The sequence below is a fragment of the Ailuropoda melanoleuca genome, chromosome X, assembly GCF_002007445.2.
Source record: "Ailuropoda melanoleuca isolate Jingjing chromosome X, ASM200744v2, whole genome shotgun sequence".
NCBI lineage: Eukaryota > Metazoa > Chordata > Mammalia > Carnivora > Ursidae > Ailuropoda > Ailuropoda melanoleuca.
The window spans coordinates 50,269,905-50,289,165 of NC_048238.1; the positions used below are offsets into that span (position 1 = coordinate 50,269,905).

At 38.0% G+C, this 19,261-nt stretch overlaps 1 protein-coding gene across 1 annotated transcript in view; it reads left to right on the top strand.

The window, feature by feature from the left end:
• The window catches only part of YIPF6 (Yip1 domain family member 6), a 34,312-nt gene extending 15,678 nt beyond the window's left edge, over positions 1-18,634 (top strand). Inside the window, exons 2-7 of the mRNA XM_002930156.4 lie at positions 4,290-4,418; positions 5,727-5,805; positions 9,485-9,527; positions 11,333-11,458; positions 12,097-12,254; positions 14,089-18,634. Of these exons, the coding sequence (XP_002930202.1) occupies positions 4,290-4,418; positions 5,727-5,805; positions 9,485-9,527; positions 11,333-11,458; positions 12,097-12,254; positions 14,089-14,207 (654 nt within the window). The 3' untranslated portion in view covers positions 14,208-18,634. The remainder of the gene's footprint in view (positions 1-4,289; positions 4,419-5,726; positions 5,806-9,484; positions 9,528-11,332; positions 11,459-12,096; positions 12,255-14,088) is intronic.
• The last annotated feature ends 627 nt before the right edge of the window (positions 18,635-19,261 follow it).

Consider the following 19,261-nt stretch of genomic DNA (forward strand, 5'->3'; position numbering starts at 1 on the left):
CTCCCCCTTGCAGGTGGCTACCGCTTCCTGGCGCCCTGACACGGCGGCTCCCTCCCCCTTCTGTTTATCTTCCGATATCTGTGCGCGGTTTCACGGCTCCCCGCTTCGTACCTCGATACTCAGCGCTGGAGATGTTCATTTGTAGAGATCCAGATGTATCTTCCTGCGTCTCAGGCTGATTCCGTGGATGTTCCTGCTGGTCTGGTACCTATCCAGCTCAACTCAGGGGACCGGCTGAAAAAGGGGTCCCCTACTCCTCCGCCATCTTAACCTCCCACCTCTATTTATCTTTATTTTAACCACTACTGGAGATCTTCTTTTCCTATGTAAATCCAAGTTTCATTCTGATATCATACTCCTGAAGATCTTTCTTTAACCTTTCTTGTAGGGTGTGTCTCAGCTTTTGCTTGTCTGAAAAAAGTATTTTGCCTTCATTTTTGATAGCTATTTTTCCTGGGTTTAGAATTCTGGGTTGATAGTTTTTGTCAGCATTCTAAAGGTGCTTCCATTTTCTTCTGGCTTGGGTATTTTTAGGTGAATTGTCTGTTCTATATCTTGGTTCCTCTGAATTCCGTGTCTTTTCTCTGGCTGCCTTCAGGATTTCTTTTTTTTTTTTCTTTTTTTTTTTTTTGGTTTTCAGTAGTTTGTGTCCAGGTTTGTGAATTTTTGGTTTTGTTTTGTCTTTAGGTATTTATCTTTCTTGAGTGGAGTTTTCTGGGCTTGGATCTGTCAATTGATGTGTGTCATTATTTTTGGAAAATATCAGCCATTATCTTTCCAAATATTTCTTCAGACACATTTTCTCTTCTTCTGGGATTCCAATTATATATGTATTAGACCATTGAATATTGACCCACAGTTCTTGGATGCTTATTCTGTTTTGGGTTTTGTTTGTTTTTCTATTTTTATTGAGATATAATTGACATAATACCAGTGTATAAGTTTAAGGTGTACAACCATGCATGATTTGATATTTTTTTTTTCTCTTCAAGATTTTATCTTTTTGTTTTAGTCCGGTAATTTTGACTGATTTATCACTGATTTCTTTCTTTGGCTGTGTTAAATCTACAGATAAAGCTGTCAAAGGCATTTTTCATCTGTTATTGTGTTCATTTGTTTCTGGCATTACCATTTGACTTTTACAGTTTCCATTTCTTTGCAGAAATTCACCATCATTTGTGCATATGCCTTTTCTACTAGAGCCTTTAAGATATAAATCATAGTTCTCTTAATTTTCCTCTGATAATTCTAACATCTGGGTCGTCTCAGAGTCTGTCTTCTATGTCTCATCATAGTGGGTTGTTTCTTCATTGTGGGGGGTGCCTAAATTTTTTTTATTAAATTTTGGCCATCATGTATAGAACAGTAGAGACTGCCTGGAAATGGCACATCTTTTCTGCTAAGTTTTTACAGTGGGGATTAAATTAGTCTGGTCAGGAGTTGAATTGTGTTTGGGTTTTATGCTTTCTGTGGGAACCTTCAAATTCCTCTTCTATTACATTGTGCTTGGGGTGGGTGCTAGATCACCCCAGTGTTTTTATTAATGTTCCTGTTCTGTTCTCAGCTTTCTACACTTTCTCTTTGCCCTTGCATAAGATAGCGGTTCTCTCTCCAACCTCTAGCCCCTCCCCTAGGAGTAGACTGCTGTTGGTTTTGACTCCGTACTTGCTAGCCTGGGGGGTGGGTTCTGGGCGGGGGGATTCTTTGCTGTTTTGGTCCAACCTCAGCCTTAGGTAGTCCATGTATCCCTGTGTCTCCTGAGTGGGACTTTCTCAGTGATCCTGTTTCTCACCCAGCCAAAGGAGACTGTAGTGGTCTGGCCTCAGGATGTTTTCTTTTTTTTTTTTTTTTTTTTTTTTTTTTTTTTTTTAGATTTTTTTTTTTTTTTTTTTTTTCGACAGAGATAGAGACAGCCAGAGAGAGAGAGAACACAAGTAGGGGGAGTGGGAGAGGAAGAAGCAGGCTCACAGCAGAAGAGCCTGATGTGGGGCTCGATCCCATAACGCCGGGATCACGCCCTGAGCCGAAGGCAGACGCCTAACCGCTGTGCCACCCAGGCGCCCCAGGATGTTTTCTTATCCCTCCCCCAGGAGTAGAGAGATTTGTCTTTTCCCTTTCCCCAGCCACAGTGGGTCTTCGCCTGTGCCCTAGAGACAACAGAGTTCCCCCAGTAGCTCTAAAGCTCTTATTCTGTAAGGGAGAAGGGTCTGAGCAGGTCTCTTTGCTTTTCTCGGAATTGGCAGCTGCTCCCCTCCCCAAAACCTAGACCCAATGAAAGCGTGTGAAGACTCTGCAAGTGGGTGTGAACTCCCCTTGTGTCTGATGCTTCCAGGGATTATGTACCCTCATACTAGTCCATGTTTGGCCTTTAGCAATTCATTTTAAATTTTAGCCAAATTCTTAAGCAACTGTGTGATGCCCGGTGTCATTCTGTGTTTGTGTTGTGCTACAATGTGCAGAGTAATGCTCATGTCCCGTGTTTTCCTGGAAGCACCTCTCTTTTCCTTAGATTTTATTCAGGCTGCTTGGTTGCCATACAACCTCAACTCTCTGATGGGTTCGAGGAAAGTTATGATTTTGTAGTTTAACTTTTTCTCGTTGTTCTAGTGGGAGGGATATTCTTTCCAGCTTTCTACATCCTAATCGCAAGTCAAATTACAGTGTTTTAAAGTCACTTGAAATAGTTGCTCTCTGTGTGGTTGTGCATTTAATTCAACATACGGTAGGTTCATTTGTTTCATTTTTCTTTCAGTCTTAAGGAATTCTTTTAAGTTTTAATTTTGTTTCATAATTATGTGAACTATTTATATGATTTCAAGTTATATATATAGAACAACTTCTATTTGAAGAAGCCTAGCTTCTCTCCCTGTCTCCTCTGCTTTATTCCCCCCTTTCCTTAATAGGAAGCCTCTTTAAAAAAAAAAAATCATATGCCTTACTTCTTACATATGACGTGCGTCACACTGCATGATTTATTTTGTACACATTTCTTACATTTAAAAGATAACATTCAGGTCTGAGAGTGTATATTTGTATTCTCTCCTTTCTTAGGTAAATGGTAGCGTATTATAGAAACTTTTCTCCACGTTGCTTTTTTTAATTTAACACTCCATAAATAGTTCTTTGGAGATACTCCTGTTCCTTTTACAGCTGCATAGAACTCTGTTATGTGCATATCCCATACTTTATTCAAGTAGTCCTCTGTTGATGGGCATATGAGTTATTTTCAGGTTTTTGCTTTTACAAGTAGTGTTATAATAAATAGTTTTGTGTATATGTCTTTTTGTGTTTTTGCCGCTTTGTCTTTAGACTCCTAAAAGTGGCCTTGCTGAGTCAATGGGTGATCCATATATAAATTTGCTAGACATTGCCAGATTCATCTTCAGTAGACTGTAGTACTGTTTTGTATCCCCACCAGACATGTGTGAATGCTTCACCCGCAGAGTATGTTGTCAAACTGTTGGATTTTTGCCAGTCTTAACAGGGAAAATTTTTTATTACAAGTAGCTTTAATTTGCATTTCTTATTAAAAGTGTGTTTGAGAAGTTATTTTTCGTAAGTTCTTTGAGCAACTTTATTCTTCCTAAAATTTCAGTATACTGTCTTGTACTTCATTTACCTGCAACTGCTGCCCTCTAAATATTGTGCCTGTTGGGCCAAAATCCATGTGAGAAGGGATTGCTTTTGTTTTCTTAGGAACTTGAAGGTTTCAGAGTTTTAGTTACAATAATAAAATTTGGCAGATGAACATAAGAGTTTATAAGCTTGTAATCATATAATTAACTTTGGAAATATTTTTTGATCTGATTTGCCAGGTAACCTATTTCCCTGTGTTTCCCAGTTTCCCATTAGTCTTCACCTAACATTCCTTTCTAGCCAGCAGAGGCCACCAGAGTCTACCAAGGAGCAGAAGAGCTACAGAATTGTGGCTGTGTGAAGATGTGATTGCCGAAAGGTTGTTTTCAAATAACTTTGCAATCCTGCTAGCTTATACCATGTGAAGGCTTCATGCTTGAAAGAAAGCAAATATTTGAGGGCAAGAAAGTGTCTATGGCATTTACTTCGTAATTTTTTCCATCATATGCCGTCTCCTTCTTTAAGTTAAAAGAAATAAGCATTTGAGAATTTTTGTTGACAGCATTGTTTAATGGCTGGTCAACTAATACCTTACTTTAAAAACTGTGTAAGACCCTACAAAAAGATGTAGTCCCTACTCACTGGGAAATGATGTCTTTGAGGAATGCTGCAGTTGATTACAGACTTTAATTTTTTTCCCCAACTTTTCTCAGTTTGCAGGCCTTTCTGATATATCAATCTCACAAGACATCCCTGTGGAAGGAGAAATCACCATTCCTATGAGATCTCACATTCGGGAATTTGACAGCTCCACATTAAATGAATCTGTTCAGAATACCATTGTAAGTGAGACTAGCTGAGGGAACTTCTGTTCAGTATCATGGGACTAAATAACTATAGCACTTTGTTATTATTTTTGTTTGGCTCACTGATTTTCAGTATATCTTATTTATTGAAATTTAAGATTTTCCCCTGGAGCATAATTTGGTACATTTGGAGAGCAGTTTGGCTATAATGAGTATTAAGAATCTTAAAATGTTCAAATATTTTTAAGCTGATAATTCTGATCCACATACAGTATATGGAAATTTTTTTAAAAATATTTTTCAAAATACAGAAAAATGTTAATATACAAAGATGTTTATTACAGCATTCCTTATAATAAGGGGAAATTGAACAACAGAGGGGATGTCAGTTAAGTAAATTATGTTATATCTATGTGGTGGAATACTAAACGACCATTAAAAATGTATTTACAAAGAACTGTTAATGACATGAAGAAATTTCTAGGTGAAAAAATCAGGACGGAATTATCTCAACTATATTTTGACAGGTTATATTTGTATTACCATACTCTTCCTCAAATGTCTTGATTTTTTTAAAGATTTTTTAAAATTTATTTTAGGGGGGTTGGAATGAGCGGGGGGCGGGGGGAGGCGTGAGAAGGAGAAGCAGATTCCTCACTGAGCAGGGATCCCAACAGGGTTTTCGATTCCCAGGATTGTGAGATCATGACCTGAGCCACCTAGTCGCCCCTCAACTGTCTTGATTTCTTGATTTTTAAAAATCTGGCTTCTAGGATTCATTTACCAGTTAAATTGGGAATGTTGGAAATTAATTTGTTTTATATTGTGTATAATGTGATAGCTAGGGAGCAGGCTAATTGGCCCTTGGGACTTCATCATTTATGAATTGAAAGTCAGATGCCATGTTTTGCAGAGTATTTTAATAGTTCTATTATTTTAATTTCTTAACATATTGGGACAGCTATATTTCTCTTTTACAGAGCTTTAAAGATCAAAACAGCTCGTGGATGTAGAAAAGAGTTAAATGTTGGCTTAAGGAGTTAATAAAAAAGTTAATAGAGCACTGGGTAGTATATTAGACTGATGAATCACTGACCTCTACCTCTGAAACCAATTATACATTATATGCTAATTAATTGAACTTAAATAAATTGTTAAAAAAAGAAAAAAAATTAATAGAAATGTCCTATCTTTCTGTTTGTTTGTATAGTGAAGGAGTAAGCTGGAATTATAGTTCTCAAATTCAGTGAAGGACTCCCAGGTTAAAAGAAATTTGAGCAAATTAAGTGAGGGGACTACTTGATAACCTTGGTCATGACAGAACAAGTTGTTTATGTCTTTCAGATGCGTGATCTAAAAGCTGTTGGAAAAAAATTTATGCATGTTTTGTACCCAAGGAAAAGTAATACTCTTTTGAGAGATTGTAAGTATATGAGTTTTTTGAGGATTTGCTGTTTTTCACTGTACCTTATCATAAGTATTTTACGTGGCTAAATGTCTGTGATAAGAAAACTGACATTTTGCAGGATGAAAAAATATGTAAACAAATATGCAAATGAACATTTTGGAAGAATTTAAACATTTACAATGGAATTTCAGAGATTGGAAGATTTTGCCTAGTATGTTGTCTTCATCAAGAAATACAGACTGTATGTCTTCACCTGCTGTAACAACCACTACAAAAAATATTTCTGGAAGCTGCAAACACATAAGGACTTTATTCAACCAAAGAGCTGACAGTCTCCAAGGGAAAGACAAAATGTTTGAATTTTAAATTAGAATAACAGCTAATACCCATTAAGGATTAACTGATTAATAGTACCTTTATTGACATTTCTATTTGCAGAACTATTAGTCTGATGACTGCTCTTTTTGTCCAAGAGGTCTATCAAAACAATGTTTGTAATAAATCATGCTCTTATTTAGAATTTATTATTAAAATTGTTAGACCTTTTATTTTTACTTTCATAGTACCCTTTATCAGAAAGATTGAATCAGTTGTTGGAGAATAGTAACAATGATGTTGTACATGAGTGTACCTTCTATTTTGGCAGCATTTCAGCTATAATGTAGGGATATCAACTATGTGGCACATGGATGCAGCGTCAGAATCTTTTCTAACATAGTACACTGTGGGTTGGAGCTGACATGATTTGCTGCTGCTGGTATGTAGTGGAAAGAGCATGGACAGATCTGAATTTGAATAGTGGTTCCGTCACTACCTCTGTGATCTTGGATAAGACAGTTAACTTTTCTGAGGCTCCGGTTTCTTCCTCTGTTGAAGTGGAGATGGTAACGTGGATCTGCTGGTGAGGATTAGAGATAATGCACATCAACCACCTCGCACAGCATCTGACATTTAGTAGGCACTCCATAAGTGGTAGCGGTTATTCTAGTGCCTTGGCCTCTGCCTACACACAAACACATCTTTTTTAATCCTTACAAACAACCTTGTGAAATAGGAATTATTGCTCCTATTTCATAGATGAAGAAAATGAGTCTCAGAGAAGCTGAGTGTCTGGTCAAAGATGACACAGGCAGGACTAGAACCCAATTTTCAAGTTCATTGCCCTTCCCGTTCTACCACTGCGATCCCAGATGTGAAGATATCCTTTCAACTGCTGCTGTGGTTCAGTCCAAAACAAGGTTGCTTCAGTGACAGTACAGAACCAGTGTATTATTTTGCTAATCAGTGATGATGATTAGCTACATCATGTGTTAAGGTCCATTCCCAGACCTTGTGGGGATAGACAGATAGGCTGGCACAAAGGGTAAGTCAGTCATGGCCCAAATTTGCACTTCTGCTCTGCCCTGTTAGCATAGCCCTTGGCAAAGTGGCAAGGAAAAAAATTCACTACTTAAAAATAAGTAAAAAAACCCACAATGCAGTATCACTTCACACCCAGTAGGATGGCCATTATCAAAGAAACAGAAAGTAACAAGTGTTGGTGAGAATGTGGAGAAATTGGAACCCTTGTGCATTGCTAGTGGGAGTGTAAAATGGTGCAGCTGCTGCGCAAAATGGCATGGTGGTTCCTCAGAAGATTAAGCATAGAATTACTATATGATCCAGCAATTCCCCTTCTGGGTATATACCCAAAAATTAAAAGCAGGAATTTGAGCAGATATTTGTTCACCCGTGTTCATAGCAGCCTTATTCACAATAGCCGAAAGGTGGATGGATGGATAGACAAATTGTGGTATATCCACCATGGCATATACCATTTACTGATGGAATATGACTCATTTTTAAAAAGGAGTGACATTCTGATCCATACTACAACATGGATGAGCCATAGAGACATCGTGCTAAGTAAAATAAGCCAGTCACAAAAGGACATACTTTTTTTTTTAAGATTTTTTATTTATTTGACAGAGATAGAGACAGCCAGCGAGAGAGGGAACACAAGCAGGAGGAATGGGAGAGGGAGAAGCAGGCTCATAGAGGAGGAGCCTGACGTGGGGCTCGATCCCATAACGCCGGGATCACGCCCTGAGCCGAAGGCAGACGCTCAACCGCTGTGCCACCCAGGCACCTCCAGGACATACATTTTTTTAATTATGATATGTTAGTCACCATACAGTACATCATTCGTTTTTGGTGTAGTGTTCCATGATTCTTTGTTTGCATATAACAACACCCAGTGCTCCGTGCAATACGTGCCCTCCTGAATACCCTTCACTCATATTAGGTTCCTAGAGTAGTTGAATTGATAGAAAGTCAAATGACGATTGCCAGAGGCTAAGTGGGGAATGGGAGTTATTATTTCATGGTTTGGAGTTTTAGTTTGGGAAGATGAAAAAGTTCTGGAGATGGATGATACGAAGGTTGTACAAGAATGAATGTACTCAAAGCCTGGACACTTAAAAGTGACTAAAATGGTAAATTTTGTGATATATATATATATATCTAGATATATATGTCTCTCTCTATATAGAGATATATCTAGATGTGTATAGATAGATATAGATAGGTATATCTATATATATTAAGAAAATAGTTTTAAAATACTGTTACAGATTTTTTTATGAATTAAAACTCAGTGTGTATTTTTTAAAAGTCAGTGTATTAATGTCAGTTGTACTTGAATTCACTCTTTTAGTTGATAAGATCAAAATTTTAACAAGAAAAATAATATTTTGTCAGAGTGGTAGGATTATGATTTTTCTTTATATCTTTTCCAAACTTTCCACAGTGGTGTCAAAATTACGTATATAATATGAAAAAAAATACCATGTTAGTATGTACATATACATACATCTTTCAAGTTATGTACATATGAGGTTAAAGTTAGAAATGGTATATGTATCTTTTTTCATATCAGTGGAGGAAGGTAATTTTGCTGGAAGCTGTATGTTACTGAACTGTTGGCTGATGAATTTACCTAACAGCTATTAATTGAGAACCACTGTGCTTAGACTTGATGTTGGCAGGTCTAATACTTTTACTTTTTATACTTCTCTAATAGCTTTCATGTTATTTGCTAAGGTTTGACCTTATGAAATTACCAATATTGGCCTGTTTTTTCACCTGTAAGAACAGCAATTCCATTCTAGTTCAATGTAATGTTTATAAAAGGGAAGCAGTGTGGCAGAGTGGAAAGAACTTTGGAGTAGGACTCAGAAGACCAAGGTTCTGGTCCCACCTCCACACCTAATTGTTTATATAAACTTGGGGAAGTCACTTCCTTCTCAGAGTCCTTTCTCATATTCTTGAGGTGAGCCTGATTATACTTGCCTTGTCTAGTGTAGTTTCAGTTTGATGGAGTGACTTGGCTCTAGTCTTTCTGAGGGTGGGTCACCTAAGTCTTTTGACTCCTGGCCCATTGGTCTTTATAGCATGCTGGAATGCGGCTTAATAGGTGGGAGAGGGGTGATTTGTGGTCTATGAGGGCAACAAAATTTAAAGGATATATGAAGAAGGGCATTCAGAATCGGGGAGCAGGAAGGGCAGGTAGAGGGGGTAGGAGAGGTGGGAAGTCTTGGGCAGACAGAAAGAGCCTTGATGTCTGAATTCCAGGAGTGGGAGAGGTAGATACTGGAATAAAGATAGTAAATACTACATAGTTGTTTCAGTCTTCTGTTTTTTTCTTGCCTTGTAGGGGATCTATGGGGCCCTTTGATCCTTTGTGTGACACTTGCATTGTAAGTACTTACATTTCCTTCCTTTGTCATTTGAGATAGACTATACTTTTTTGTGTGCAGTTTCAAAATTGAGGAGAATTTTGATCATTTCATTTAGGAGTTCTGTCACATACTGTATGCCTTATGATTTAAATCTAAAAAGTCAAGGAGGTTTCCAGATCAATTCAAAGAGTGATGGAATTAAAGATGTGAAAATTGCTCTCTTCTCTGTTTACCGATAACTTCTTAGCCTGTTTTAGCCATTTCTGTTGAACTGACATTTGTTTACCTCATGCACCTCCCCATCATTAAAGTAAATGAAGTAAATATCTATAGATTTAAGCACTGTTTATTTGCAAACATAATTCATTTTAAATCTTAATAATAAAACAAATGAGAATAAATTACAGTAGAAGTAGTAGAGTTCAAAGCAAGATCATGTTTCAAAGTTTTAGGCTTTCCATACACATTGTATTTGAAGGGAGAGGACAGAAGAGCAAAGTTCCATTGGAGAGGGGAATGTAAACATTGGTAGCGTAGAAAATTGATTACTCTAGTTTACACACCTAGTGACAGAACTAGGATCACTTTCTGGATCTCCTGCCTTCGAGGCCTGTAAATGTTCTCCCATTGTACCATGCTGAAGCAGTAGAGATTCCAGACAAGTGATGAGTGCCAGCATTCCTTGCATCGGATTGTCAGGACTCAGAATGGAGTTCGTACAGCTATAGAATACAGAAGCCTGTAGCAGGGTGAGACTTACTGTGTGACTCCTCTATACTATGTGATAAAAAGAGGTTGTGAGCTTGGTGTTACTTGTTATTTTTCTGGAAAAAAATGACACTGAGTCCAAGTGTTCTAGTCCACAACTCAAAACAGTTTATGTCTGTAAAATTCTTAGACAAAGAGAAGATATTTAAGTGACTATTCAACTACTCCATTTTAAAGCAATGTCTTTTAGTAATAATCTGTGTTTTGATTCAAAAAAATAAACTAAATAGGGTTATAGACTGTTTCCATTTTGAAATGTCAGAACTGGCGGCACCTGGGTGGCTCAGTCAGTTAAGTGTCTGCCTTGGGCTCAGGTCATGATCCCGGGGTCCTGGCATCCAGCCCCGCATCACGCTCCCTGTTCAGTGGGGAGCCTGTTTCTCCCTCTCCCTCCGCCCCCACCCCCGCTCATGCTTTCTCTCTTGCTCTGTTCTCTCTCTCTCAAATAAATAAAATCTTTAAAAAAATAATAAATAAATGTCAGAACTAAAGCCGTAACCGAAGGATTACAAATACCAACGTGTCTAAGGGCTAGAGAAGTAACCTAAATGTGTGCGGGATTTGATGACCTGAAGTGCCTTGTGAAGGGACCTGCTGCTATGTCAGTCAACTGTTCCCAGTTGTTGCCATGTAGGAATGTAGGCCCACTGTTAGAAATTCTTAAGGTTTTTCAAAAAAATCCAGAAATAGGTATTTTTAAGTGAAACCTCCTGATTTTAAAATACTGTCACTTGAATTTAAACCCATTTTAAGTCTTGTGTCTGTGAGCCACATTTGATCCCTCAGTTTATAACCTCTGCTTGACCAAAAAGGTCTTTAGTAGTCCATTTACACATACCAACAAGGCCAAATCAGGCGACCCTTGTAGTTCTGAGGCATTTGGAATTGGAAATAAGTGAGCCTTGCCAAAAATTTCTGGCATTTTGCTTTCATACAGCCTACATATTACAGATCTTCAAGTAAGGTTTAGGACAGCTCCTTGATTCAAAGTTTGCCTTAACTTTATTGCTCTAAGTAAAAGATGAAGCAATTCTCATGCCATTTCCTTGTCACAGAATGCTTCAAAGAAGCTCTGTAGATAGTGAAAAGGATGGAGGGCCCCAGTTTGCAGAAGTGTTTGTCATTGTCTGGTTTGGTGCAGTTACCATCACCCTCAACTCAAAACTTCTTGGAGGAAACATGTGAGTATTATTAAAATGTACCTTTTCCCTAGCCAGGTAACGTATCTTAGATTTTTAAGGAAGTCTGGCTAGTTAGGTATTTTATGTTAAAAGAAAAATGAAAATAAATGAGGGCTAAAGAGAAAGTTCTCTTAAACCCACTGAACAGAGATAACCTAGTTTAACTTACCTTAAATTATCTAGGGTCCTCTGATAAGTTTCAGATGCTCTCTCCAGCTCCTGAAATCATACGGAGACTTTTTTTGTGTTAGAAGATTATGTCCATTTTGCGGAAGAGATGGTCCATAGCTTTCAACAAATTCTCAAATTGGCCTTTAAACTAGAAGAGATTAAGAACCATTGTCTTAGAGGTTCAGTGGGAGAAGGAAGTCTCTAGGAATTAGCGTAGATCATCTGGTACCCTAGATGATTGACTCTCAAGGAGTTTGAGAGGAAAGGAGGAAGAGTATGGGGAGAGAAAAATTAAAGCATATGCTTAATACAGAAGCCTATCCTCATAAAGTCAATGTTTGGATATAGGTATTATGTATTTGGAGGAAGGTAATAATCCACGATATATAGAAATCTGTGTAATAAACTGTGTCATGATACAGATCAAGTATATTTATGATCTTTACGGATGTATGTTATTTTTTTAGATCTTTTTTTCAGAGCCTCTGTGTGCTGGGTTACTGTATACTTCCCTTGACAGTGGCAATGCTGGTTTGCCGGTTGGTGCTTTTGGCCGAGCCAGGACCTATAAACTTCATGGTCCGGCTTTTTGTGGTGATCGTGATGTTTGCCTGGTCTATAGTAGGTAAGAACGTACTTATCTCTGCAATAGCAAAGCAGACAAAAACATGAGTTAGAGACGAAGACCGGATGAGGTGCAGTGTAACTCCTGAGTCCTGAGTGGTATGATTCTTGCCAGTATCATCCATAGAACCCTCTTCTCTAAGTAGACAATGATAGGGATGCTGTCCATCTTACCTGAGTTGGATATCTGGACTTCTGAGATGTGGACAGTCATATCCTTTCTTTTTTATTCTTAAATAATGCATAGGGTCGGGAAAGGAGATTACCCTAGACCTAGCTCAGATCCTAGCATATAGGAGGCATAGGTGACTTGAGAAATGACTTGGGCCTTTTCCTGACAAATTAATCATGATGAGAATGGTAGCCACCATTTACATACAGATTGCTTATTCTAGGCCAAGCACTGTTGTGAATGCTTTATATGTATTATCTCACTTAACCCTCACAACAACTCTAATAAATAAAAACTAGTATTATTAGTCACATTCTTATAGATGAGGAAGAGACCCAGTGAGGTTAAGCAACTTGCCCTAGGGCACATAACTAGTGAATAAGTTTCAAACCCAAGCAGGTGACACACCTGTTTAGAACTGTATTATACCCCTTCCCAGTGTAGGTTGTTAGGTATATCATCACAGAGTACTCTTCTGCCTCAGTAGAAAATCCTGCCAAAGATTAGGAAGAGCCTATAGCAGAGACAGTGAATGCTATGTGCTCATTGTTGCATTCCTAAAATTCTCTTAAAATTCTACCTTCAACTAGAACTGTTCACTGGCTTCTTACTTCACGGGATAGACAGACTGCCTAATATTTTTAAGTGCATTAACATATCTTTGCTCTGGAACATGGTTAAAATCCAAGAAGTAAGGTCTGAGAGTGCCAGAATTGATATTATGAAGACTGTGTTAAGCTCGAGTGCTTTACCCATGGGAGAACCCCCTCATTCCCTCACTTAGAGTCTGATAATTTACCATACTTGTAGTTCTGAATATCCAGTGTGCAGGCTTATAGCAGTTCAGAAAGTAGAATCTTAGAAGAGAGAGAGGCATTCCGTTTTTTAATTCAGCAACTNCATAACGCCGGGATCACGCCCTGAGCTGAAGGCAGACGCTTAACCGCTGTGCCACCCAGGCGCCCCTCAGCAACTATTTCTTGAGCACAAACTATGTGTCAGGCATTGTGCTAGGCATGGTCACTATCCTCAGAGTTCAGAACTTAGTGGAGCAGCCAGACATGTAAACACTTAAGGGCACTGGGTGTCCCAGGTGGGAGATGGAAGTCTGTGCACGGTATGGTGGGGACACAGAGGAGGTAAGTGGGCAGCTCTGCCTGGGATGGCAGGATATGAGATGGTTGTTCAGGAGAGATTGCCCATGGAGGGTGATCACTGATGAGTGAAAGGAGGGGTCTCATTTCCGAAGTGGACAAGAGGGATGGCATCTAAAAGAGCCAATAACTTAATAATGAGAGCAATTACTCAAAAAGCACAGCAGTATGAGGCCATTTGCCGTAGGAGCAGCTCGCCTTATACATCTTTCTCAGCGTATTCAGCACAGGTCACTAACTTCCCCGAAAAGGGTAGGAAGCTCCTTTTAGAAAGATTTTCGTGTGAAATGTTTGAAAACTTTCAAAGTATTGGAAACAAGTAGCTCTCAACTGTGTGGAAAACTGTGCTGCAGAATGCCTTTTTCTCTGAAGATCACAAATATAACTGAACTTTTGGTATAATTCTGTGTGCCAGACTATGCCAAGCACATTAAAATGTAGTAAATGTCAGTGGTTGTGACAATCTTACTATACTAAAGACTCCATTTTGTTTTGTTTGTTTTGTTTAGCCTCTACAGCTTTTCTTGCCGATAGCCAGCCTCCAAACCGCAAAGCCCTGGCCATTTATCCCGTTTTCTTGTTCTATTTTGTCATCAGTTGGATGATTCTCACATTCACTCCTCAGTAAATCAGGAAATGGAAATTAAAAATCAGTGAATCGAAATCTCATCTGAAAGATGCAATTCACCATGGAGCTTTCCCTTTGGCCCTCTTTTGTCTAATTTTGGAGGTATTTGGTATGTGAGGAGATCAAAAGGGAGCCATAAAGCACCATCACTGCTTATGTAAGGAACTGAAGTTTGAAAGGCTGTCCTTTGCCTCTTGATGTTATTTCTTTAAAATACATAGTACATGCAGTATAGTGCTGCCTTAAGGCATGATAGGGTCCCTGTGGTCCATTTGAGTGACAACCAATGATGCGGGAAGCACATGGATACCTCCTGCAGGTTGAGTGGGATTAGCAACTGTATTTTCAGTTTGGAGAGTAGCAGTTCAGGTGCAGCTCTTAAACACATTGCCTTATGACTATTAGAATATGCCTCTCTTTTCATAAATAGGAATGGGTAGTCTATCCATTTTGTTTTATTTCTTTCTTAGGCTTAAAAAGGCAATGACAGAGGTTGGGAAGGGGGTTCATAACTGGGGAGGAGAAAACATGCATTAACTAGTATTCAGATTTTGACTGGAGAAAATTCTGCACTTGTTGCTTTTTAAAAAAGCAAAGGACATCTAAAGAATCAGCTTCTTTAGTCGTTCTGTATAGTCCCCTTTCCGCCATGCTTGTTAACAGCACCTCAGTGACACTCTGGTTTTTAATCTTACTCCCTAGCTCTGAATATGTAAGCTGTTAGCAGTCAGTATGTAATTTTCCTTTCGTTAAAGCTCTCAGTGGACCAGTGCTTGATCTTACCCAAGTGTAAGACCTCAGAAATTTAGATTGGTAGGTCCTTAATGCATATTATTATTTGGGCACTTGCTTCTTAAGGGTAGAATGAGGCAGTTTAGATACAGCATAGCTCTAAGGAATACTTTTTTTAATTCTGTGTAGTCTGGCCTCTAACTAGAAAGTAAAGCTATATCGAAAGCCTGCGTTTAACCTTGTGCACATGGAGGGATTTAGTGTTCTGATGGCTGATTCACAGAACAGCCAGATGTGTAGAGCATGACGTTGGATGACGTGGATTTACAGCTGCCACCTCTTCATAGTGGACTTAGCAGTTTTTTCATTAGATGTGCTTTTTGGGTCAGGGAATAGTAATTTATTTTCTTGGTTTTAGAGTTTATTTGTAAAGCTACTTAGCTCTTCTTTAGACAAGTACTTTTTTTGCACATGTGCACCTAGTTGTATTCTCAGCTATTTATACACACAAGTGTGAAGGCTTTTCAGGGAGCAGAGTGTCTGGAAAGGCTGATTCTAAGCTAAACAGGGCTCCTTTAGGGTAATATGAGCTACTGCCTTCTATAAATTGCACATTGAAGAACTCTTAATGGACAAAAGATTAGGAGTCAGGCAGGAAACATTCATTGTATATATAGTTACTTATAAAGATAGGAATTTATTCCACAGTTTTTCTTTATCATGGGATCTAAATATTTATTCATTTTGTATCTAAAGACTATCTACACATAGATATATAATTTTAAAAACATATTTTCTCCATTCCCAGATGAACTAAGAACACTACTAGGACAAATGGGTTCTTAGAGTGATATTAAATTACTGAGCATTACAAAGTTGGTCCCCTCTGTCCCAGCCTTGTCCAGAGGTTTTGGTTCTACATTTGTATTCGTTTCAATTTCCCTTCTAAATTTTAAAATAAACCTGGTGAGCACAAAGCCAATTTTTCAGTCTTGAATTGATAAAGACAGTATTTTGAAACTGGTTCTGATTTTGAAATTGGTCCTTAAGTTATCATCCATTTCCATTGTCTGAAATTTGCTAATCTCTTACTAAAAACATCTCCCTTCCAAAGTTATTTCATAATCTGTCCCAGTAGTTACAATATAAAATTAAAGAAATGTTCATGTTTCTCAAAAGGGAATTGCCTACCGAATTTTACTCAGGCTAAATATTTTGGTCAGAAATTTTTAAGGCTACAACTGGGGTGGGGGTTGTGTGGGTGGGGGGAGAGGGGTTATTGTATTGGGTATTAAGGCAGCTTGTTCTGTGTATTAATCTGTTGCTCTGGGGTGACTTAAGGAATGGTTTCGTTTGATTTAAATGAAGATGGGTAAAATGGAGATTGTCTTTCTGAAAATGAATGGTCAGTTTTATGGTATAAATGATTATTTTCTTAATATATGCAAAAAAAAGTGCATTGCTCTCTATGGCAGAAAACCTGAGTATCTGGAAGTTGTAACCCTCAACACAGTTTTCCCTGGTTTGCTACAAAGGCACATGACTAATTATAGAAAGAAAGACTAGAAGAGAAGGGGCTTTTAACAAAGGAAACCCTGTTCCAGGAATTGGGAAGTTTCGTGCTTTAGATGAAACTCAAGTGTGTCAGCATGATTGCCAAATGTGGTACATCTTTGCCGACTGTGGTGTATCACTACTGTCATGGCTTGTCATTTGCTGCTCCTACTTCTGACATTGAGCCTCCGTTGTCACATTCTTTAGCAATAGGAAAGGTGAAGACTGGATGTAATTGCTGTTCAGATTACAAAAACTCAACCGATGCAAACTTATTTGAATGTGCACTGTAGTCTTAAATGTCAACCATTAACTGTCAAGTCTTTTGCCTCTTAGGAGTCTTTTACATGAGCTAAATAGCATCTTTTTATTGTGATGGTTTTTTTCTGTTGTTGGGCAAGGTGGGCTTGTCACAGGGCATAGGACCAGTCAGCATTTTACTGTTTACTATATTTGTCTTTTTATAAAGTACCCCCCAGATGTGATTAGAAGGCTAGCAAGCCTATATTTGAAGATTTAATTGTATACTTCTTATAATCTAACTACTTACTATACCTGGACTTCCTGTTTATTCCTGAATATGAAAATGAAAATCTCCTGTCATTTCAAATTCTTGGGTGACATCAAATCATTGAAATTTATCTAAACGCTATAATGATATGATCAGACATCCATTGCATGAGCTGTTTTATTCCAGAGTAAAATACTGAAATTGTTATTCTTAATTAGACTGTTAATTTCTGAGACAATTTGGATAGAAATAAATGTGTGAATGTAAATTCATATATGTAAATTAGAAATACTTTTCTAGATTCCGTGGGCTTTTATTGAAAATAAAGAATTTCTAGGGATTTACTCAGGCCATAGGATGGCCAAGTAATAATAATGACAATAATATTACTACTAATAATGGCTAACATTTATTGGGCACTTACATTGTGCCAGGCAATATTCTATTTTTTTAAAGATTTTTATAACAGCTTTATTGAGATATACTTTACCATAAAATTCACCCTTTTAAAGTGACATACAATTGATTTTTCAGTATATTCACATAATTATGTCATTATCACCACTAGCTCATTTTAGAACATTTTCATCACATCACAATAAACTCCCATATCCAGTAGCATCACTTCCTTTTTCCCTTTCTTCCCTTCTCCCCAGCCTTTGGCAACCACCAATCTGCTTTCTGTCTCTATTGATTTGGTCACGCACTCTTCCTAAGTGGTTATTATATATCTCCTCTACTCCTTAACATAAAGTGCTACAATTCTCATTTTACAAGTAGAAAATTGAGTAACAGGTTAAGTAAATTGCCCAAGGTCACACAGTAAACTGATTTAAAATAGGAAAACACTGTAGATGGGAGCATAGTAGGACACAGTTTTGAATTGCATTGTTATGTACATGAAATGAATGTACCCCTTTCCCAGTTTATGCTCCCTGTCATTAGCCATTACACCCTACAACTGACTGGAGATAGATAACTTTCATTCTTCCCCCCCCCCCGAGTAATAGAACACTATATTAGCATCTGAGAAAAACACAGGAGCAGTTGTACATTGGAAAGTGTTAGGTTTGCTGCCCTCCCCCACCCAGAGCCCCTTTTGTCTCCTTTCCCCACACCCAACACACGCACACACGCATGCACTCCTGTCCTTTTTCCTGAAGTCTTGAGTCAAGTGACTTCTGCCTCTTTCATTTTAATTCTCCCAGAGGGATGGTTAATGCATCAAAATTTAACCTGTTTATTCAGGTGTTTATAGTCAGGGGATGCATCTAGTCACTTATAATACCAGTTATATTTCTAGGACCTCAGAGAGCAGTAGTGTGAGAATAAAATCCTTTTTTACTTGGGTTAAACTAGATGGGGAAAATAACAGAGTAAGGGCTTTGCCTTAATGAAGTCAGTTGTTCCACCTGGTAGAAAGTGGCCACATGCTGCTCTTGTTCACTCTGTTCTGTTTATTTCAGAGCCTTTGTACTCTATACCATCACAGCTGGTAATTTCTTGGTTCTCTTCAACACTCCATTTTAATCCTGATCTTTCCTGTAAATAATGAACCTGTGGAAAAAAATAAATCTGTAAAATGATTTGTGAATGTTAAATGTGCAAATAAAAACACTGGAAAAAGAGATTTTGTACGTGCCTGTTCTTGAGCTGAAAGACGCAGAGGTATTTGCTGCATACTGTTTTCAGATGTAATACATTGTCATCAGACAATACTGAGCGCTGTGTAGGATTGTACAGGCAGCAAGTTAAAAAGGGAAATCACATTTACTGAGCAAGTAATATATACCAGGTGTTATGTTAGCTACTTTATACCAGTATCTCTTCTAATCACAGCAGCCTTTTAAAGTTTTGGTATTATGCTTATTTCAAAGTTTTGGAACTTGGAAATTTGGGGAGGTTAATAAATTGCCCAAAATTGCAGTGAGTGGTGCAACCAGGGTTCAAACTCAGGTTTTATGACTCCATATTCTTCTATATTAGTTCCTGGCTAATCTAAAATCATACTTACCCACTTAAACTAAGCCACATCAATAGGGTAGCTTAATAATGTGGTGGGAAACTGGGCTTTCACCTATCTGCTGGGGACTATACTAATTTCTACCTTCAGTTTATGATCTACTTGGAGAAACCAAATTCCTCACCATCTGTACACACTAATAGTTGAAATGCATTGTAGTTCTTATTTTTGGTACCACATAACATCTTAGAATGGTCAGTGAGTACAGGAGAAAGTCTTTGAAATATTGGGAGA